This window comes from Choloepus didactylus, chromosome 3, assembly GCF_015220235.1.
Source record: "Choloepus didactylus isolate mChoDid1 chromosome 3, mChoDid1.pri, whole genome shotgun sequence".
NCBI classification, from domain to species: Eukaryota; Metazoa; Chordata; class Mammalia; order Pilosa; family Megalonychidae; genus Choloepus; species Choloepus didactylus.
The window spans coordinates 140,410,304-140,435,021 of NC_051309.1; the positions used below are offsets into that span (position 1 = coordinate 140,410,304).

Consider the following 24,718-nt stretch of genomic DNA (forward strand, 5'->3'; position numbering starts at 1 on the left):
TCGCAGGTATTCCTCCAAATCCAGGTTCGTGTACGATGTGTGGACAATCGCAGTTGTCCCCCAGCAGTTATTCCAAATTATTTACTAGTTGTTCCTGGTTGTTCAGTAGTTGTTGCAGGGGACTGACTAAATTCCACTCCTCTCTATACTTTCTTCTTGCCCCTCCTCCAATATTTCTCTTTTTGTGCCTGGCTTATTTCTTTCAGCCTTATGTCTTCAACGTTCATCCATGCTGTCATATGTTTCATGACATCATTCCTTCGTACTGCTGCATTGTATTTCACTGTGTGTATATACCATATTTTATTTATCCACTCTTCTGTTGAAGGACATTTGGATTGTTTCCATCTCTTTTGGCAATTGTGAATAATGCTGCTATTAACATTAGCATGCAGATACCTGTTCGTGTCACTGCTTTTAGATCTTCGGGGTATATACCGAGAAGAGCAATTGCTGGATCGAAGGGTAACTCTATATCTGGTTTTCTAAGGAACCACCTGACTGTCTTCCAGAGTGGCTGTACCATTATATAGTCCCACCAACTATGAATAAGAGTTCCAATTTCTCCACATCCTCTCCAGCATTTGAAGTTTCCTGTTTGTTTAATGACAGCCAGTCTAATTCATGTGAGAGATGTCTCATTGTGGTCTTAATTTGCATCTCCCTAGTAGCTAGTGAAGCTGAACATTTTTTCATGTGTAGTTTGGCCATTTGCATTTCCTCTTCAGAGAACTGTCTTTTCATATTTTTTGCCCATTTTATAATTGGGCTATCTGTACTATTGTTGTTGAGTTGTAGGATTTCTTTATATATGCAAGATATCAGTCTTTTATGAGATGCATAGTTTCTACCATGTCAGATACATGGTTTCTATATATTTTTTCCTCTTGAGTTGGCTGCCTCTTCACCTTTAAGACAAATTCCTTTGAGGTACAGAAGCTTTTAAATTTGAGGAGTTCCTATTTATCTATTTTTTCTTTTGTTGCTTGTGAACTAGGAGGTGACCTCCTAATAGAAGGTCTTGAATATGTTTCCCTATGTTATCTTCTAGGAGTTTCATAGTACTCACTCTTACACTGACATCTTTAATCCATTTTGAGTTAATTTTTGTGTAGGGTGTGAGGTAGGGGTCCTCTTTCATTCTTTTGAATATGGATATCCAGCTCTCCCAGCCCCATTTGTTGAATAGACTGTTATGTCCCAGTTCAGTTGTTTTGGGGGCCTTATCAAAGGTTAGTCAACCATAGATCTGGGGGGTCTGTCTCTGAATTCTCAATTCGATTCCATTGATCTATCTTTGTCTAGCACCTTTTTAATTTCACCTATTGTAACTTTTATTCCTATAAGACCTGCTATATTTCTTTGCATGCTTTCAAATTCTTCTTTTTGGTCACCCAGTGTCTTCTTAATATCCTCTGTTTCTTTAGCCATCTCTTCAAATTGATTTAGAAGTTTTGTTTGAACATTTCTGGTTAGTTTTTCCAAATTCTGTATATCCTCCAACTTTTTAATTTGTTACTTTGCCTGGGCCATATCTTTCTGTTTCTTAATATGGCTTGAAATTATTTGCTGATAAGTGGTCATCTGATTATCCTGCTAGATTTATTCTGTAGGTCAGTTCCTTTCTCTTGTCTAGGATTTTGTTTTTGATTGGGTTTTTGTTAAGGCTATTCTTTGATAGTTGGTTCGTCCATATTTCCCAGCCAAAACAGGGCCAGGTACCCAAAGGGAGGTCTCAGAGCAGATGCAAAGGGCCCTTGGAGAGGGTCAGGAAAGTTTCCAAAAAGCTTTTATTTTTTTTTCTTTCCACTTCCAATGCTGCACTTTTCTAGCCTGCCCAGACATTTTTTGACATTTCCCTGGAAGTACGATTTCCTGACCTGCTCTACAGATGGCGCTCTTCAGCAGCCTATTTCCCTCAGCCCTAGGAAGGCAGGCTATTTTTCACCCCTTGTCACTTCTGCATCTGGTGCGGTTGAAACAGTGGTGCAGTGGTGCCTGACCAGAACGGACTAGTACAGCTGGAGCCAGCAGTCTTAAATTTGCCAGCCAATAGCTGGATCAGTACTGGGCTTTATACCCTCTGTACTTGGGGCAGTGGACTCCCTTGGCCATCCCAGTTTACTGCAGCCCTCCAAGCAAGGTTTGTTCTGTCCAGTGCTGCTTGCCTTTAGGTTCAGGGATGGGCTCCAGGATCCCTAGGTGGAATTATTCACAGTCCCTGCAGTGTCTCAGTCTCCTTGTTCCACACTTCCCAGGATTCCACACAGAATTCCTCTAGTCTCCGAAGCCCAGAACAGTTGATTTGAAGAGTTTCTGTCTGTTTACTTGCTGCTGTTGGGAGAGGAGTGATCCCTGCAGCTTCCTCCCTATTGTTCCATTTTCTTGGAGGTATAATGCTTGTTGGGCACTTGCTCCTGTTCTTCCCACTGTGGGGTTAAGCGCAGGTGCAGTGGCTGCAAGTTGCAGAGCACTTGGGGTACCCACCACCACAGGCCATCAGCCAGGGAACAAGTGCAAGTTGGAGCCAAACTGAGGAGGAGCCGCTGCCACTGCCTTTTGCTCCATGTACCTTCTGGTTAGGCCATGCCGGCACCACCCAATAAAGTATTTTTTAATTAAGATGTGCATTATTTCCATAGACATAATGCTATTGCAGTTTCTTTACTACAGTATAGTGTAAACAGAACTTTTATATACTCCAGGAAACCAGAAAATGCTTGTGACTTGCTTTATTGCAGTATTTGCTTTATTGCAGTAGTCTTGATCCTAACCTGGTGTATCTGCAAAGTATTGCCTGTAAAGAAAAGACTATTACAGATAAGAGAGGTCTAGTCAAAAGGTCTAACATACATGTAATTGGAGCCTCAAAAGGGAAAGTAGAGAGAGAATAAGAAGTAATATTTGAAGAGATTATTGCTGAGAATTTGAGAAAACTGATGAAAGACAGGAAGGGACAAATTCAAGAACCCTAAAACCTTCAAAGAAGATAAATACCAAAAAAAAAAAAAAAAAAAACCCACATCAAGACCATTATGTAAAACTGCTGGAAACAAATTACAGAAGTCAAAGAAAAGCATCAGGTTATGTTAACAGGATCAACAGTAAGACTTAAAGCAAATTTCTCAGCAGAAACATTGGAGGCCAGGAGAAAATGGAATGGTGTGATCACGTTGCTACAAGATAGGGAAAATGCCTTCAAAAAGAAAGGAAAACAGATCATTGAATTGCACACTTAATGTAGGTGAATTTTATATTATGTAAAAAATAAGGCTATTATGAAAATACGTCATGAAGATAAATATATGTTACACACATGAAAACTAAGAAAATTCATTTTCAGCAGATTCATTTTAAAGAATATACTAAAGGGAGTTTTTCAGATAGGAAAACAATTCCAGTAAGAAACTTGGAGATAACAATGGAAAGAAGAACAATACAAAGGGTAAATACATGTGTAGATTTAAATGGATATTGACATTAAACACAAAAAACTGGTATAACTATATTGATAATTGGAATAATTAGATTTTTAATGTAAAAAGAATTGAGACATAAAGAAGGACATTTCATAATCATAAAATGTTTAACTGCCCCAGAAGATGTGATAATTCTAAATTTGTATGTATCTAATACTATGTAGCCTCAAAATAAATGAGGCAAAAATCGACAGGTAAATAAGCAAATTCATGATCATAGTGGGTGATTTTAACATACCTTTCGCATCAGCTTGCTGAGCATGCAGACCAAAAAATCAGTTAAGATATGGAAAATGTGAACAACATAATTAAGAAATTTGAACTAATTGACATAAGTGAAACTCTGTATCCAACAACTGCAGAAGTGCACATTCTTTCAGAGTGCACATTGTCCCTGATTTTGTACAATATGTAAAAATTCAATTCTAGATATACTTTAGATCTGAATATGAAAGATGAAAATAATAAAACTTATAGAAGATGATATAATATCTCCATGATCCTTGAGTAGGGAAAGAGTTATTAAACAGGAAATTACAAACCTAATAATGGAAATGTTTGATAAATTGCTCTACATTAATTACATCATAAAACACCATTAAGAGAGTGAAGAGGCAAATTAGAGTGAAAGAAGATATTTGTATTTACATTTTAATAAAGAATGCTTACAAGTCAATAGAAAAATCAGTCCTATAGAAAAACAATCAATGGAATTGAATAGGAACCTCACAAAACAAGCTATCCAAATCAATAAATATGTGCAGGGTTTTTCTACCTTATTAGTAATAGAAAGATACAAATGAAAAGCACATGGAGATAACACACACCTGGCAGAATGGCTGTATTTTCTCCTTTGTTTTTGGGTTTTTATTTTGAAATAATTATAGCTCCATAGGAAGTTGTAAAGGTAGTACAGAGAAGTTCTCTGTATCCTTCACCCAATTCCCTCCAAAGGTTGCAATTTATGTAATTATAGTTCAATATAAAAACCAGGGAATTGGGATTTCTCATTGCAAATTTGTGTATATAGATCTATGTCCTTTTATCATGTGCAGATTTATATAACCACCACCACAGTGAAGTCATAGAACTGTTCTACTGCCACAAAGATCTCCCTCATGCTACCCGTTAAGAATCTCACCTGCCTGTCTCCCTCCATTGTCCTTAACCCCTGGAAACCACTAATTTGTTCTCTATCTCTGTAATTTGTCATGAGAATATTATATAAGTGGAATCAAAGAGTATGTGACCTTTTGAGATTGGTATTTTTCACTTGACATAGTGTCCTTGAGATAAAAGACTGACAGTACCAAGTGTTGGTGAGGATGTAAAGCAATAGGAACTTTAATATACTGCTAATGGAACTGTAAATAGGTACAACCTCTGAGGAAAACTATTTGGCATTTTCTACTAAAGTTAAGTGGAAGTGTGCATTTCCACTCCTAAGTACATACCCAACAAAAAGGCATGCCTCTGTGCACCCAAAGAAGTGTTTTGTAAAAATAAAACTATTTATGGCAGCATTATTTGTAATAGCTGTAATCTGGGAAGAACCCAAATGTTCTTTCACAGTATAATGGATTTTTAAAAATTGTATTATGTTCATTCAATAGAATACTATAGAGCAGAGATCGGGTAATTTTTTCTCTATAGGGGTACATAGTAAATATTTTAGACTTTGTTGGCTGTACATTCTATGGTCATGTGTTCTCTTGAAGGTAAAACAGTTATCTCTGGCATGTGTTAAACATACAATAAATGTTTATTGAATTGAAATGAGAATGGTTAATAGCAAACTCTGTGATAAGGTATGGGATAGTGAGAGTGAGTTATGTCTCTGATTTGGCTTGAAGAGCTTATTGAAGACTTTTGAAAAGCAATTTTGGTATAGAGGCAGAAGCTGAAATAATCATTTTAGTTATTGTCATTAAAAGAAAATAACGATAGTTTATAGAGCTAATAAGATCTAATAAATTATGTGAGCTGACAAATAACTATTCATGTTTGAAGACTGAAGGAAAATATTCTTTGATTAGGGCGTTGTTGAGAGCATTTTGAAATGATAGTATTTAATTTGCTTCCACTGACAAATACTTCTGTTTCTTACCTACTGAAACAGTACTGTGTAAAGGGTCATGGACATGATAGCACCACATGGTATAGTTGTGATACAGTGTTTGTTGGGGAAAACTTAAACGGAGTGGTAGAGTGCATGCAAACCCTCAACTCATTTTATCTCTCTCAGTTTCTGCCTGGCATAGATAGTTTTCTATGGCCAACAGCCTTCCAGTAGAGAGTGACCCCCCCCTGTGTAAGCCTCTACATATTTGTGGGCTAAGGCAGGGAACATGTAAGTGGCCGTGTAGTACTAATTAGAAAGGGAAAGTATCTGGAGCCCAGGGCAGGGATGGACCTATTCTTCCTTTGAGCTTTAACAGCTCAGATCTATTGAGCCTCCTTGCTTTTGAGCTACTTAAAGGAGTTTGGAAATGAACCCCCAGGTCCATCCAGATTTATCTTTCATCAGGTGTATCCCATTACTAGAAAATGTGAAAATTTCTTGGCTTGATGTTAAAGATCTTCTCTAACTTTATTTTCAGGCCTTTTGCCACTGGTTCTACACAATTCTCCTTCATTTAATTACTTTCTAATAAACATGTTACTTATCCCAAGCGCCTCATCTTTGCTCACTTTATTTAACCTGGAATGCTTTTTTACCTTTCTCTACGTTCTCATCCATCAAGAGCTGCTTTTGTACCATCTCTTCTGAGATGCCTCCCAGTGATCTAAATTCTTATACTAGATAGTACCACTTTTCATATACCATCTAATATTATTTTTATATGTACATTTCTTTCTTTCCATCTAACTTTAAATTCCTTAAGTGTAGGGAACATGTATTAGACTAATTTGTAACCTGTATAATATCCTAGCAGTCTTATGTATAAATGCTCAACAAATAATTAATGATTAACATGTATGCTCTTATAATATATTTTAATTCTAAAATATTCATAGTATTTTTGGATTCTCTGTGCCTCTTTTAGACTCTATTATTATTAAGTATAATGTTAGAACATCTTTTTTATCCTGCTGCAATTAATCCCTGTTTAAAAACTCATTTTTTGAGGTTGATATCAAATTACTGTATGTTGGTTACTCTATTAGCCAGTTTAGTAATTAGATTCCTCCATTCTACTTCAGCAAGAAGTTGAGAACTTTAAGAAGCTAAATCTCATTAGTAAAGAGCAATTTGAAAACCTAACACCTGAACTTCCTTTTGAGCCAAACCAAGAAGTTCCTGTAGCACCTTCACTGTCCCAGCAAGGTATGTAAATCTGCTTTTGAGTAAGTAAGTGTATTTTGTGTAAGTAAGTGAGTAGTTTTAAAGCAGTACTAAATTAACTGGTTTTTAAGTTTATTCCTTTTTCTTTGTTTGGGTAAAACATTTAGGTACCTGGTAAAATACTGGAATTTTAAAACTCAACTTTTATCTTTTGATCTACAGAATATTTCAAAAACTTATAAATACATATCATAAATTTGTTTAGATAGCCTTGCAGTAAACGGATGAAGTTTGAATCCTGTCTTACTCTTGGTGAATAGGCAGGTTAATCACAAAGGTGACCTAGGAATCATCTACTGTTTTAACACCAGATCATACTTAATACCAGACATTTATTAAATAAATGTTGGCAGAATTGATTGCGCTTTATGTGTGTGATATGAGTTTGAGATTGCTGGGAATGTTTTTCTTCTCAAAGTAAAGAAAAATTCTCACTGACTTTTTGATTCCTTAAAATACACCACTTTGCTCATTCTTGTGTTTTAAGGCTTTAGCTTTGTGTGAAAATGTAATCTTGGGAGATTCATAAATTGAATTGGATGTTTTCAGGCAAATGTGACTGATTTCATTACAATCTTTCCTGAAGGCAGATAAAAAAAAAAGTTTTTATTTTGGAAAAGTTCAAACATATACAAAAATAGAAGTGTGTAATGAAACACTGTATGCCATTACCTATCTTAACAATCGTCTTATAGCCAATTTTGTTTTGTTTAAACTTCATTCAATCTATCTGCCTCCGACTGTATTATTTTGAAGCAAACTCCCAATCATGTTATTCATATTATTTCATCCCTAAATATTTGTCCTTTAAAAAATAAACAGTCTCTTTAAATTTGTAACATGATACCAGTATCACATGTAAAATTAACAGTAATTCCTTAATATCATATACCTAGTTAGTAATTTCCTTATTCATCACTTTTAAAAAAAAGTTTCTTCACATCAGAATCCAAATAGGGTTGAAACATTGCAGTTGGTTGAAATATCTTAATCTATAGGTGTATACTATTTTTTTTTTCTTTAATCCCTGACAGTTTATTTGTTTAAGAAACTGGGTTTGTTTGTCCTATAGAATTTCTTGCATTTTGGATTTTGCTAATTGCATCTCCATGGTGTCATTTAACCTGTTCTTTAGTCCTGATTTTTCTAAAATATGAGTTTTCTACAATATAAAGGCTTGATCAGATTGAGGCTCAAATTTTTGCAAGAATAGGTCATATGTAGTATTGAATACTTCTACTGGGATGCACATAATGCTTGGTTGTCTCTCTTACTGTGATGTTAGCAACCAGTGATAATCATTGCTTGGAGATTTTATTTTACTAGGGGTTGCAGAATGGTGATGAGTCTGTTTTTACCATTTCTTCTTCATTAGTAGCTAGAATACTTATGTAAACAGAAACCTTCCTTAACTATTTGTTTATCCTGAGATGGAATTCTTACAAGAAAGGGAGAATAAATGCTTAATTCTTCCCTTTTTTTGCTAGTTTTCCAAGTACTGAACTGGTTCCCTAGCATCCTTCATGGGTTACCCATGAGATTTGCTTTGTTTTGTTTTGTTTTTTAATTATCATTATGAACTCAAACATATTAGATACAGTAGTTTCACTCTATTGTCGTTATTATTCTTATTGATAATTCTCCCAATTATCAGTTTATTGACATTCAGCCCCAATTACCTTGCTCTTTGATAATGGAGTTGGACTTAGTAACAACTCAAGTACTGACAGAGCTTAACATTGTACCAGCTGGCAAACAAAATACCTGGAGTTGATCATTGTTTCTAAACCTTGCAGTTGAAAAAGCTAGGAAAAATTGTTTTAAGAAAAAATAGATTATGAGTTCATGTTGATATTTTCTATTCAAATTCATGATTATAGGTTTTAATTTTAACTTCTTTGATTTTATAACTTTTTACTTACATGAATAAAAACCTTTGTTCCTAACCACATTAGCAGAATTATTTATTATTCTATGATATAATAGTTTCAGAACAACAATATTATTATGATGAATACTATAAGGTACTTTCTCTTAAAGTTATTTCTGCCTTCAAGGTATCACATTAGGATTTTCAGTCAAATTACTAGGCTTTTTGTTTTGTGAAATTTAAGTACATTAAAATTGAAAGTTTCTGTTCTTCAGTATATCATAGAGTGAGTGAAAGTCACAAATAATGAGGTGAATTTTTACAGTGCCTGAAATTAACAAAAAATTAGTATCTTAGAATTCTAAAACTTTAGAAGTCAATATTCAGAAGACAAATATCAGTAGAAAAATTAGTAAACAAAACATGAACAGGAATTTCACACAGAGGAAAACCAAATGAACATTAAATATGAAGAGATGCTATCCTCCTTATTTGGAAGTCCTTTTATAACAGAAAGAATAAAAAAACAGTGAAAATGAAAGCATTAAAACTACCTATATCAAAATAGAATTAATCTAAAAAATATAAGATGAACAAATAAAGATGCACAAAGCAGTTACGTAATGCTATAATGTAAAGTATAAAATGCATGGATGCATGCATAGCTAATAGAAACCATGAGAAAAAGTACATTATGAGTTCATGTTGATATTTTCTATTCAATTATGAATTATTAATACAAAAATTCAATATAGTGGCTAAATCCTGATAAAAAGGAGAATTCCATCTGAAAGGTCTGCACATGGGTTTACTAGCATCTGGAATTGGTCTAGTTGGTAGGCGTATGGGCATCAACTATTTTATGTATATATATATTAATTAATCTTTCTTTGTGCTATAATGTCCAGCTTTTAAAAATATGAATAGAAAAAATAAAAATTAAGATAAAGCAAAAATTAAGAAGATAAAAATTAATCCAATATACTGTATTAATATGACTAGAAATGTTGACTAGATTAACTTTCAGATTAGAAGACATTTCCAGATTCGATTTAAAGGAAATTCGGCTCTAAGTTGTTTGTGTGTTATAAGTATACAGAAAGATTACAATGTAGAGGATAAGAAATGGTATAAAAGAATAATACTGATAAAAAGTTTGGTATAGCTATTATAAAATAAAATTTAGGATATAAAAGAGTTTTTTATTCTCAAGTCTTCAATATCTGTCTTTCTGTTGATCCTCTATACCCATTCCAAATAGGCCTCTGCCCCCTGTTCTCCAAATTAGCTGTTCTTTTTATTTTAATTTTTTCCCAGTTAGCTTTTAATACTGCTACCAGAGATCTTCATGTTTAATCCAGGGGTCAAATCAGTCTTCATCTTACCTAACTTCAGCATTAGATCAATCTCAAAATATACTCTCCTTCTGGACACTCTGCACTTAGCTCTCCTAACTCATAGTAGCTTGGTGCTTCTTCCTTATTTTTCCAACCTGTAAAATTTGGATGCTTTAGCACTTTGTCCTCAAATTTCTTGTCTTTCTTATTCTCTCCTCAGGCAAGAGAAGTACTCTTCAGATAATTAGCATCTAGTCTTACGGTTTTAAATAGCATCATTATACAAATGAGTGTCAAATTTCTATGTAAAGACCAGGCCTCCACCCCATTTATATTCTAGACAAATATCCAACTGTGTAATCAATAGCTCCATTTGGATATTTTATAAACATGTCATACTTAATATGTTCGAAACCCAACTTCTGAAGCTCCACCCATATCCAAAGACTTCTCTTCCCACAGACTTCTGTTTTTTTAAATGCAATTTTATTGAATTATATTCACATACCATATGATCATCCAAAGTGTACAACAGTTGTTCACAGTATCATCATATAGTTGTGCATTCATCACCACAATCAATTTTTGAACATTTTCATTACTCCAAAAAATAAAAATAAGAATAAAAATTAAAAAGAACATCCAGAACATTCCTTGCCCCTCCACCCCCCTATTATTCATTTACTTTTTGTCCCCATTTTTCTACTCATTTGTCCATACGCTGTGTAAAAGGAGTGTGAACCATAAGGTTTTCACAATCACATGGTCACACCATATAAGCTGTATAGTTACACAGTGGTCTTCAAGAATCAAGGATACTGGATTGCAGTTGAACAGTTTCAGGTATTTCCATCTAGCTAGTCTAGTAAACTAAAAACTAAAAAGGGATATCTATATAACACGAGTTACCTCCTGAATGACCTCTCAACTCCATTTGCAATCTCTCAGCCACTGAAATTTTATTTTGTTTCATTTCTCTTCCCCCTTTTGGTCCAGAAGTCTTTCTCAGTCCCACGAAGCTGGGTCCAACCTCATCCCCAGGAGTCACGTCCACATTGCCAGGGAGTTCCACCTCTGGAAGTTGTGTCCCATGTAGGGCAGAGGGCAATGAGTTTACCTGCTGAGGTGGCTTAAAGAGGCCACATCTGAGCAACAGAAGAGGTTCTCTGGGGGTGACTCTCAGGCACAATTATAAGTAGGCTTAGCCTCTCCTTTGCAGTAACAAACTTCATAGGGGCAAGCCCCAAGATTGAGGGCTAAGCCTACTAAACTGGTAGTTCCCAATGCTTGTGAGAATATCAGGAATTCCACAGTTGGGGAAGTTTAATATTTCCAAATTCCCCAGTCCCTCAAAGGAGCTTTGCAAATACTTATTCTCTGCCCAAATTGCTCTGGGATGTATTGGGGCTCATGCTAGCCTGTACAAACCAACCAGATCTCACTCCCTATTCAAGGTTCCATGTAATTATGGTGTTTGAGTAAACTGACCATACAAGTTAAATTATATGGTGTGTTATAAAAATATATAGATTTTGCACCTAATAAACATCTCTTCCTTTGGTCTCACACAGAAGATGAAGTTTTAACACCGTTAATATTGCCCTTTACCCTGATTTACCTTACTCCTAACCAAGTCCATTTCATAAACATATCTCCAATCAAAGTCACGAAGTCTGATCCCCTTTTCAGCCTCTTAAATCATTGCTGCATGGGGCAATGCCAATACTCAAAGCTGCCAAACTCTGACTCTGAGTCCCAGGTGCCACACAGACACCCAAAAGCTCCAGGGACCGACCAGGTTACACAAAACAGCTCAGCATCTCAGAATTTAGAGACAACTGTTACAACTCATGAATAGATGTGACTGCTGTAATAGCTTGCAATCTAGGAACCCTTGCATAAGCCTTCCCCTGATAACCCATGCTCCCAGATTCCATTCTCAGAGTTTGCACATTATTTTTAGTCCATATGAGTGAGGCATTATGATTGTCTTTTTGTTTCTGGCTTAGTTCACTCAAACTACTGTCCTCAATGTCCATTCACCCCAGACCTTCATTCTTGGCACAGCTCAGTATTCCATTGTATGTACACAGCACAGTTGACCATTAGGTTTACCAGTCAGTGTACCCTTAGGCCATCTCCATCCATTGCAAATCATGAGTACTGCCACCACAAACACCAGTGTGCAAATGCCCACTCATGTCCCCGCTCTCACTTGACAGTATACAACCAATAACAGGGTTGCAGGACCATATGACGTACTTAGCTTCCTATGGAACCAACAAACTGCTCTCCAGATGGGCTGCACCATTTTGCTTCCCCACCAACAGTGAATAGGTATATCCTTCTCTCCACATTTTCTCCAGCACTTGTATCCCTTTGTTTATTTTTTTAAACAGTTTTATTTATACACCATACAATCCATCCTCAGTAAACAGTGATTCCCAGTGTAATCACATAGGTATGCATTTACTACCACAGTGTATATGGGGACGTTTCCATTTCTTCCGCAATGAAAGAGCGAGAGGAGAAAAAAAAAATGAAGAATAAAAAAAGATATAAGAAAATAAAATAAAATGAAAAGGTCATACAACAGCAACACCACCAAGAATCCCATATTACTCCTTTATATCCCCCTCTTATAGACATTTAGCTTTGGTATATTGCCTTTGTTACAATTAATGGAAGCATATTACTATGTTACTGTTAACTATAGACTCTATTTTGCATTGATTGTATTTTTCCCCTATGCCATCCTGTTTTCAATACCTTCCTTGCAATGTTGACATTCATTTGTTCTCCCTCATGTACATTTAATCACTGTCATTGACCACTGTAGGTTTTGCTAAGTTATACAGTCCTAGTCTTTATCTTCTATCTTTCCTTCTGGTGTCAAACATGCCCCTAGCCTTCCTCTTTCACCTGTACTTACACTAATCTTTGTTCAGAGTTCTTAAAATATTGTGGTTCCATCACGCAATATTGTGCTATTTCTGGATCTATACAGTCAATCCTGTTGAACATTCATTCTGTAGTCCTTCAGCATCAGATATGTGATCTCTACCCTCTTTCTATCTCCTGATAACCTTTGTTCTTAAGTTTAACTTTCAAGGTTCACTCATTAATCTTAGTTCATATTAGTGAGACCATACCATATTTGTCCTTTTGTTTCTGGCTAGTTTCATTCAATGTAATGTCTGCTGCCTACCATATTGGATTTTATATGTCATGTTGTTTTTTTCTCCCTCTCTCTTTTTACCCTTATTGATAGTCTTCATTTCTACACTCTTCTCCAAACCTCTCTCCTGTCTTTTCCTATCTGCCTATAGCGCTCCCTTTACTATTTCTTGTAGAGCAGGTATCTTGTTCACAAGCTCTCTCAATGTCTGCTGGTCTGAAAATATTTTTTTCTGTTTACCTTTTATTTTATACTTCATTTATCAAAAAATTAAAAAAAAAACATTTCAAACAAAACAAAGGAATAAGAAAAACAAATAACCTAAAGTAACTACATTGTTTCCAACATATCCCTTCCATACCCCAAGTAAATTAACAACCATAGTCATTCCTGAGCATTCCCGTATCAAGATAACTCTCCACATCTTATCTGTTATTAAATTATCGTTCCCCCTTCACTAGTTGCTGTCTGTCTCAAGGTCCCCTACATTCTATGATATAAAACATTTATTTTACATTTTTCACAGAGTTCACATTAGTGGTAACATGATATCTCTCTTTTTGTGTCTGGCTTACTTGACTCAGCATTATGTCTTCAGAGTTCATCCGTGTTGTCATATGTTTCATGACCTCTTTCCTTCTTGCTGCTGTGTAGTATTCCATAGTGTGTATATACCAGATTTTGTTTCTCCACTCATCTGATGAAGGGCATTTAGGTTGTTTCCATCTCTTGGCAATTGTGAATAATGCTGCTATGAACATCGGTGTGCAAATATCTTTTCGTATTTCTGCTTTCAGATCTTCCAGGTACATACCAAGAAGTGCAATTGCTGGATCGTAGGGTAACTCCATATCTAGTTTTCTAAGGAACTGCCAGACTGTCCTCCAGAGTGGCTGTACCATTATATAGTCCCACCAGCAATGAATAAGTGTTCCAGTTTCTCCACATCCTTTCCAGCATTTGTAGTTTCCTGTTTATTTAATGGCAGCCATTCTAATTGGTGTGAGATGATATCTCATTGTAGTCTTAATTTGCGTCTCCCTAATAGCTAGTGAAGGTGAAAATTTTGAAAATATTTTAAACTCTCCCTTAATCCCATAGGATTTACATCTCTGTAAATGTTAACTCCATCCTTCCATTTGCAGAGGTTAAAAGCAACCTTTGGAGTCATCCCTGACTCCTTTCCTTTTCAACCTCCATTTCTAATTGGCAGTTTATAGCCATTCCTTCTAAAATATGTACAGAACCTAACTACTTCTTACCTTCTCCACTTCCACCACTGTATTAGTTTCCTACAGCTGCATTATTAGGTACCCCAATCTGAGTGGCTTAAAGCAACAGAAATTTATTCTGTCACCTGGAGACGAGAAATCAGAAATCACGGTGTCAGCAGGACCATGATCTCTCAGAAGGCTCCAGGAGAGAATCTGTTCCATGCCTTTCTCTTAGCTTCTGGTGGTGGCCAGCGGTCTTTGACATTCATATCTTTTAGCTGCTGAAGTCCAGTCTTTGCGTCAGTCTTCACATAGCCTTCTCCCTAGTATGTCTCTATGTCTCTTTTCTTCTTTTTCTTCTTTTTTTTTTTTTTCTTTTGCACTACAAATTTTATGGCTTTCTCACTCGGAATTAAAATTTTCATTTGGGTCAAGGAAGAGGAGTACACAGACATTTGCTGGCCCATCAGGTTTAGGGGGCATCAGGTAGGGCCAGGAAGGCAGGGGCCAGGCCACTCCTGCTCCCATGCTGAGGTGCATGGGCCTCCCCGCTCCTGTCATTCTCCTCCCTTCCCTCCCATCCTGTCCTCTCTTCCTCCTGGGCACTGACAGCAGGGGCAGTGTTTCTTGTCACCGTGTCCTATACAGACTCTGGCTAGGGTCAAGGATCCCACAGCGGGGCTGAGAACTGGCCTGTAGTCACTTTGGCAGAGGTGAAAGAGGAACTGGATTAGCAATTGTTGAGTTCCAGGAGGAAGGCCTGAGCCAGGTGCCTTCCAGCAGGCCTCAGAGATGGAGGATCTCTCCATAATAGCGACAGTGCAGGATGAGGATCTTCTCTTCTTATAAGGACACCAGTCATATTGGATTAAAGACCTACCTGTTCCAATATTACCTCATCTTCACTTAACTAATTATATCCATAATGACTTTATTTCCAAATAAGTTCACATTCTAGGGTTCTGGGGTTGGGACTTCAACTTATCTTTTGGGGGGATGCAGTTCAACCCATTACAATCTGCTCTCTGGCTCCTGTGGTAGATTGACTTGTGTACCCCAGTTTAGACATGTTCTTAATCCACGTTCCTGTGGGTGCAAACCCATGGTAAATAGGATCTCTTGAAGATGCTATTTTAGTTAAGGTTAGCTCACCTGAATGAGGTTGGGTCTTAATCCTAGTTAGTGGAGATCTTATAAAGAGAAAGAAACTGGTAGTCAGAGTGCAGGAATGCCTCCAGGAGATACTGGAAGTCAGTGGGAACCCAGAAGAGAAAGGAGAGGACATCACTATATGGCAGGAAGCAGAGAAGCAAACCAAGGAATCCCAAGGTTTGCAGAAAGCTAGCTCCAGAATGCTGATGACCCTGGGAGGAAACAAGCCTTCTGGCCTATCAAAGTTTGAGACAATAAATTCCCATTGGTAAAGCCAATCCATTGTATGATGTTTGTAGTACAAGCATAGCAAACCAAGACAGCTCTCAAAATTCATGTCCTTCCCATGTGTACAATACATTCACTACATCCCAGTATCCCCCAAATTCTTAACCCATTCCAGCACCAATTCCAAGTCCAAAATCTCATCTAAATATAACCAACTAAAAAAGTCCCAAATCTCATCTAAATAATCTTAATCAGGTATGAGTGAGACTTTGGGTCTATTCCATCATGGGGCATAATTCCTTTCTGTCTGTGGACCTGTGAAATCTGGAAAACAAGTTAATCTGCTTCCAAAATACAGTGGTGGGACAGCATTAGATGGACATTCCCATTCTGAAAGGGAGAGGTCTAAAGCAAGTTCACAGCCCAGCAGAGCAAATTCCGTCACATTTCAGGGCACTTGGTGCAATGCTTTGGGCCATGGAACTGAGGTGGTAGTGGCCCCAGCTCCTGGTCAGCACCCTCTGGCCGCATGATGGCAGAGGCAGCCCCTCTGGACTCTGAACCATTCTGAGTCATTCTGCTCTTTTCTTGAGGGATAATATGTATCTGAAGCCAAGTTACTTTATCAGCCTGTTTCCTGCCGATAGAAATACAGCTTTTTTTTGTTTAGTCCCATCTCTTTCCTCTTTAGTCCGAGCTGGCAGCACTTCTGATGAGCTAGTTAGTTGGATTCCTAAATCAGCAACCTAATCTTTTTTGCAAATGGTTGTCCAGCCATACCCTTGGGCCTGTTTGCAGAGCATGCTGTCTGAATTTTCTGAAAATTTTCCAAATCACCAAGTACTGATTTCTTTGTTCTTAACAGGTCATTCCTCAATTTTTCTCACATATTCTTAAAAGCAAAGAGAAACCAGGATGTACCGTCCACACTTTGTTTGGAAGTATCCTCAGCTAAATGTCCAGGTTCATTGTGTATAAGTTTTGCTTTCTACCCAACAGCAGAGTACAATTCAGCCAAGTTCTCTGTCATTTTATATCAAAGATTTCCTTTTCTCCAGTATCCAATAACATGTCCATTATTTCCTTTTAAGTTCTTACAGGAAGCACCTTTAACATCTGTATTTCTACCAACATTTTCTTTAGGATAGTCTAAACTTTGTTTAACATGTACCTCAAAACTCTTTCAGCCTCTACCCATTACCCCTTCCAAAGCTACCTGCACAGTTTTAGGTATTTGTTATAGCAGCAGGCCCCTTCCTTGTGTTACTTTCCTAGTGCTTCTGTGACAAAGTACCACAAATTGGGTGGTCTAAAACAACCAAAATTGGTTCTCTCACTGTTCTGGAGGCTAAAAGTCTGAAATGGGCAGTGCTCTTTCTGAAGGGGGTGCTCTGTTCCATACTTTCTTCTTGGCTTATAGTGATGGCTAGCAATCCTTGGTGTCCCATGGCTGTGTAACTCCAGTCCCTGCCTCCATTACATGGCCTTCTCCTCTGTTTTTGTCTCGGTGTTCTTTTTTTTATAAGGATGCCAGTCATATTGGATTAAGGACCCACCCTACTCCAGTATAAACTCATAAGAACTTAACTTATATCTGCAACAACCTTCTTTACAAATAAGGTCACGTTCTGAGGTCCCGGAAGTTAGGACATCAACATATCTTTTGGGGGTCACAGTTCAGCTCATAACACTGTCATGTTTATTGGTTAATTAGATAGAATCCTAACCTGTCTCCCTCTTTTCATCCTGGACTAACCTACAAATTTCCAGAATTACTTTTTTCTTGTTTCCTTTTTAAAAAAAAAAATTAAGATATAATTAACATTCAGTAAATTTTATACTTTTTTTGTATACAGTTTTGGGAATTTCAACAAATGCATGCAGTCATGTACACACCACCTAATCATGTTACAGAACAATTCCATCACCCTCCAAAAATTCTCCCATGTCTCTGTGTAGTCAACTCCGTGCCCATCTTTTGGCAATCGTTTTCTGCTCTATAGTTTTGCCTTTTCTAGAATATCATAAATGGAATCATAGAATGTAGCCTTTTGAGTGTGGCTTCTTAAATATAGCATAATGCATTTGAGATTCATCTGTGTTTTTCTGTGCTATTTTTTTCCTTTTTATTCATAAGTAATATTCCATTGCATGCATGTGCAACAGTTTGTTTATATATTCATTAATTGAAGGACATACATTTTATTTCCAGTTTTGGGTGGTTATGAATTAACATGCTATAAATAATTTCTTACAAGTTTTTGTGTGAATATTAGTTTTCATTTCACTTGAGTAAATTTTTAGGAGGATTCATTTCTGGGTCATATGTTAAGTTTATATGTTTAACTTTATAAGAAACTGCTTGCTTAACTGTTTTTCAAAGTGGCTGTGCCATTTCGCATTCCCACAAACGTTGTATAATAGTCCAGTTGTTCCACATCATAACCAGCACTTGGTGGTGTCAATTTTTAAGTTTTTGCCATTCTGTAGGTTTGTAGTAGTATGTCATTGTGATTTTCATTTCCATTTTCCTAATTACTGTTGATGTTGAACATCTTTTCCTGTGCTTACTTGCCATCATTATATCCTTGGTGAAGTGTCTGCTCAAATTCTTGCCATTTCCTTTTTGGCATTGTTTGTTTTCTTATTATCTAGTTTTGAGAATTCTTTACTCTGAATATAAATCCTTTATTATAAATGTAATTCGTACACATTTTCTCTCAATTTTGTAGCTTGTTTTGTCCTTTTCTTAAGAGTGTCTTTTGAAGTGCAGAAGTTCCTAATTTTAATGAATTGCAATTCATCAGGTTTTTCTTTTACGGATTTTACTTTTGATGTTTATCCAAGAAATCTTTGTGTAACCCACAATCACAAAGATATTCTCCTAAGTGTTCTACTAGAAGCTGTATAGTTTTATATTTTACATAATTCAGGTCTCTAATCAATTTTGAGTTAATATTTTCTTAAATGATATCAATATGGATATGAATGTTTAGCAATTCCAGCATCATTTATTGAGAAGTCTATTCTTTCTCCATGAAATTGCCTTTTCACATTTGTCAAAAATCAGTTGACTATTGAGGACAGCATTTTGAGTGAAGTACACCAGAAATGAAAAGACAAACATTATAATGCTTCACTAAAATGAGCTAACTATAATGTGTAAACTCTGAGAATTAAATCATAGAGTATAGGTTATCAGAGGAACGCTTATTGTAAAGGTCCCTAGATTGTAGGCTATTACAGCACTCACATTTGTTCCTGAGTTGTAATGGTTATCTCTAAAGTCTGAGATGCTGAGCTCTTTGTGTATAACTGGGTTGGTCTCTGGAACTTTGGGTGTCTGTGTGACACCCGAAACTCAGAGCTAGAGTTTGGCAGCTATGAATGTCAATATTACCTCATATAGCAACTGTTATAAAAGCTGAAAAAGAGTTCAGACTTCAATTAGAGATATGAATGAAGCTGATCTGGTTAGGAATAAGTCAAATCAGGCAAAGGGTAAAGGATGATATCAACTGTGTGGTTTTTTTTTTTTAAAATTAAATTCAGTTTTATTGATTTATATTCACATACCATGCAGTCATCCATGGTGTACAATCAACTATTTATAGTACCATCATATAGTTACACATTCATCACCCCAGTCTATTTTTGAACATTTTCCTTACACCAGAAAGAATAAGAAATAAAAGTAAAAAAGAACACCCAAATTGTCCCCTCATCTCACCCTATTTTTCATTTAGTTTTTGTCCCCATTTTTCTACTCATCCATCCATACACTGGTTAAAGAGAGTGCGATCTACAAGGTTTTCACAATCATAGAGTGTCACCCATTGTAAGCTACATTGTTATACAGTTGTCTTCAAGAGTCAAGACTACTGGGTTGCAGTTTGATAGTTTCAGGTATTTACTTCTAGCTATTCCAGTACCTTAAAACCTAAAAAGGGTTATCTATATAGTGCGTAAGAATATCCACCAGAGTGACCTTTCAACTCCATTTGAAATCTCTCAGCCAGTGAAACTTTATTTCATTTCATTTCACCATCCCCTATTTGGTCAAGAAGAAGTTCTCAATCCCATGATGCCAGGTCCAGATTCATCCCTGGGAGTCATATCCTGCGTTGTCAGGGAGATTTATACCCCTGGGAGTCAGGTACCACTAGGGAGACTGTGCTTTAAAACTTTAACTTCTGTGAGAGACCAGGGGAAGAGATGCTTATTTGGTGCAGGATCTATATTTTCTGTAGCACACTAAATAATTTAACTTGTACAGTCAGTTTATTCAAGCACCATAATTACATGGAATTTTCAGTAGGAAGTGAGATCTGGTAGGTTTGTACAGGATAGTATTAAATCCTGATACATCCCAAAGTAATTTGGGCAGAGAAGAAAAAAGTATTTCCAGCCCCCCCCCCCCCCAGAGGAATTGGGGGAAAATGCAGAAAGTTGGACCTCTCCACCTGGGCTATTATTGATACTCTCAAAAATATTGAGGACTATGAATTTAGTAGGCTGAGCCCTTGATCTGGGGGCTTCCTCTTATGAAGTTTGTTACTGCAAAGGAAAGGCTAAGCCTACTTAAAATTGTGCCCAAGAGTCACCCAAGAGCTCCACTTTTGTTGCTCAGATGTGGCCTCTCTCTCTAAGCCAACTCTGCAGGTAAACTCCCTCACTGCCTCCCCCCTGCGTGGGACATGACTCCCAAGGGTGTCAATCTCCCTGGCAACATGGGACATGACTCCTGGGGATGAGCCTGGACCTGGCATTGTGAGATTGAGTAAATCTTCTTGAACAAAAGGGGGAAGCGAAATGAAACAAAATAAAGTTCCAGTGGTTGAGAGATTTCATCTGGATTCAAGAGGTTACTCCGGAGGGTATTCTTATGTATTATACAGATATCCCTCTTTAGTTTTTAGTGTATTGGAATAGCTGGAAGGAAATACCTGAAGCTGTTGAACTGCAACCCAGTACTTTGATTCTTGAAGATGATTATATAACTATGTAGCTTACATGGTGTGACTGTTTGCTTGTGAAAACCTTGTGGCTCCCACTCCCTTTATCTAGTGTATGGACAGGCAAGTAGAAAAATAGGGACAAAAATTAAATGAAAGATAGGGTGGGATGGGGGGATGGAATGTTTTAGGTGTTCTTCTTTACTTGTATTTGTATTCTTAATTTTATTTTTTATTTTTTTGGAGTAAGGAAAATGTTCAAAAATTGATTGTGGTGATGAATGTACAACTTTATGATGGTACTGTGAACAATTGATTGTGTACTGTGGGTGTTGTATGGTATGTAAATATATCTCAGTAAAACTGAGTTAAAAAATCAGTTGACTGCATATATGTTTGGGTCTGTTTTGGACTTTGTATTCTGTTCAGCTGATTTCTGTGTTTATCTCTTTACCACAAGCCCACAGTTTTGTTTTGTTTTTTTTTAAACAATTTGATACACACACTGTGCAGTCCATCCAAACTGTACAATCAATGGCACTTGGTAAAATCGCAGAGTTGTAGGACACTCTCCTGACAATACAGACAATTGTGGGGTTTTTTTTGGCTATTATAGTTTCTTTCCCTTTTCATGTAAGTTACAGAAACAGCTTATTGATTTCTACCAGAAATCCTGCTAATGTTTTTATCAGAATTGTAAGTGTCTACAGATCAGTTTGGAGAAAATTGGCTTTTTAATAGTATTGAGCCTTCCAGTCCATGAACATAGTATATGTCTCCTTTTAGATATTTTTTGTCTTTATTCAGTGTTTTGTAGTCTTTGCATATAAACTGATGTGTACCTATGTATTTTATGTTTTTGGTGCTATTTTAAATAGTACTTGTTTTAGTTTCCTAGGCTGCTCCAGCAAATACCATGAAGTGGGTTGACTTAAACAATAGAATTTATTAGCTTACAGTTAAAAGTCTGGGAAAACATCCAAATTAAGACATCGTCAAGGCAGTACTTTCTTCCTTAAGACCAGCTTCCAGTGATCCTTGGATCCTCTGCTATATGACAAGGCACATGGCAGTGTCTGCTGGTCTCTCCCTTCTCTTCTGGGTTTCATTGACTTCATCTTCTTACTTCCAAGGCTTTCTTTCTCTTTATTTTAATTTCATTCTCTTATAAAGGACTCCAGTAATATGATTAAGACCCATCCTAAATGAAGTGGGTCACACCTTAACTGAAGTAGCCTTATCAAAAGGTCCTACTTAAAATGGGTTTATACCCATAGGAGTGGATTAAATTTAAGAACATATTTTTCTGGGGTACATACAGCTTCAAACCAGTACAGTACTTTAAAAGATTTTTAGTTTCTGATTACTTATTGTTATTATATAGAAATAAGATTGTTTTTTGCATACTGAGCTTGTATCCTGTGACCATGTTTGTATTAGTTTCCTAGGGCTATTGTAAGAAAGTATCACAAACTGCTGTCTTAAAACAAAAAATTTATTGTCTCACAATTCTGGAGGCTTGACTTCCAAAATCACATGGTTGACAAGACCACGATTCCTATAGGGGAGATCTGTTTCTTGCCTCCCTTCTGGCTTCAGCCATTGGCTTGCCAGTAGTCCATGGCATTCTCTGCCTCATTTATCACAAAGCGTTCTCTCCTCTGTTTGTCTGTCCAGATTTCCTCTTGTTGGATTAAGGGCCCACCCTACTCCAGTTTGACCTTATTTTAAGTTGCCAGTTCTATCTGTAATGACCCAATTTCCAAATAAGGTCACATGCTATGGTACCGGGTATAGGACTTCAACATGTCTTTTGGGGGACACAGTTCCATTTGTAACAATGACCAACTCACTTAATAATTTTAGTAGATTTTCTTGGTAGATTCTTTGATAATTTCTGCACAATCAATCATGTTGTCTATAAATAGCAGTCATTCCTTTTCTTACTTTTATATTTGTATGTATTTATTTATTTTTCTTGCCCTATGGCACTAGTTAGGACCTCCAAAATAATGTAAGAGTGCAATCCTTGCCTTGTGCTTTTTATTTTTATGCAATTTTATGTAGATATATTCACATACCATACAACCATACAAAGTGTACAATCTGTTGTTCACAGCATTATCATATAGTTGTGCGTTCATCACCACAATCAATTTTTTGAACATTTTCATCACTCCAAGAAACAAAAATAAAAATAAGAATAAAAATAAAAGTAAAAAAGAACATGGAAAACATCTCATACTCCTCCTCCCCCCATTATTCAATTTTTGTCCCCCTTTTTTCTACTCATCTGTACATACATCAGATAAAGGGATTTTGAGCCACAAGGTTTCACAATCACACAGCCATCTAGTAAAATCTGTATAGTTATATGATTGTCTTTAAGAATCAAGGATACTAGATTGCAGTTCAACAGTTTCAGGTATTTCCTTCTAGCCATTCTAAGACACTAAAAACTAAAAAGAGATATCTATATAATTCATAAGAATAACCTCCAGAATGACCTTGACTCCATTTGAAATCTCTCCACTGAAACTTTGTTTCATTTCTCTTCACCCTCTTGGTCAAGAGGCTTTCTGAATCCCACAGTGCCGGATCCAGGCTCATCCCCAGGAGTCATGTCCCACGTTGCCAGCAAGATTTACACCCCTGGGAGTCATGTCCCACATAGAGGGGAGAGCAGTGAGTTTAACTGCAGTGTTGGCTTAGAGAGGCCACATCTGAGCACAAAAGAGGCCCTCTGTGACTAAATGCATATAATTGTGCCTAAGAGTCTCCCCCTGAGTACCTTTTTGTTGCTCAGATGTGGCCCTCCCGCTCTCTCTCACCAAGCCACCTTGGCTGGTGAACTCCCTGCCCTCCCCCCTACATGGGACCTGACTCCCAGGGGTGTAAATCTCCCTGGCAACGCAGGATATGACTCCCGGGGATGAATCGGGACCCATCATCGTGGGATTGAGAATGTCTTCTTGACCGAAAGGGGGATGCAAAATGAAACGAAATAGTTTCAATGGCTGAGAGATTTCAAATGGAGTCGAGAGGTCCCTCTGTTGGACATTCTTAAGCACTATATAGATAGTACCTTTTAGGTTTTAATGTATTGGAATAGCTAGAAGTAAATACCTGAAACTATCAAACTCCAACCCTGGAGTCTGGACTCCTGAAGATGATTGTATAACAATGTAGATTACAAGGGATGACAGTGTGATTGTGAAAACCTTGTGGATCATACTCCCTTTATCTAGTGTATGGATGGATGAGTAGAAAAATGGGGACAAAAAAACTAAATGAAAAATAGGGTGGAATTGGGGGGGGATGATTTGGGTGTTTTTTTTTTTTTACTTTTAATTTTTATTCTTATTCTTTCTGATGTAAGGAAAATATTTAAAAATAGAATGGGGTAATGAATGCATAATTATATAATGGTACTATGAACAGTTGATTGTACACCATGGATGATTGTGTCATATGTGAACATATTTCAATAAAACTGAATTTAATTTAAAAAAACAAAAAGAAGCCCTCTGTGGGTGACTACTAGGCACAGTTATGAGTAGGATTAGCCTCTCCTTTGCAGTATCTAGCTCTGTAAGCCCCAATATCAAGGTCTTGGCCTACTAAGCTGGTGGTCCCCAATGCTTGTGAGAATATCAGGAATTCCCCAGCTGGGGAAGTTTAATATTTCCAAATTTTCTCATAGTCCCTCAAGGGGGCTTTGTAAATACTTTTTATTCTCTACCCAAATTACTCTGGGTTGTATCATGGCTTCATGCTAACCTGTACAAACAACAAGGTCTCACTCCCTGGTCAAGGTTCCATGTGATTACGGCATTTGAGTAAACTGACCATACAAGTTAAATTATATAGTATGCTACAGAAAATGTAGATTTTGCGCCATATACCCATCTCTTCCTTTGACCTCACACATAAGTAAAAATTTTAAAACATGATTAGTA

General features: G+C 36.8%; 1 protein-coding gene across 4 annotated transcripts in view; it reads left to right on the forward strand.

Moving 5' to 3' along the window:
• LARP1B (La ribonucleoprotein 1B) overlaps positions 1-24,718 on the forward strand; it is a 221,445-nt gene that overhangs the window by 124,184 nt on the left and 72,543 nt on the right. For all 4 annotated transcript variants that reach the window (XR_005215957.1, XM_037830640.1, XM_037830638.1 and 1 more), the window contains one exon: positions 6,684-6,807. Coding sequence is in view for 3 of the 4 variants with exons in the window: in XM_037830640.1 (XP_037686568.1) it covers positions 6,684-6,807 (124 nt within the window). In the remaining variant the exon portion in view is untranslated. Of the gene's footprint in view, positions 1-6,683; positions 6,808-24,718 lie in introns of those variants that run through there.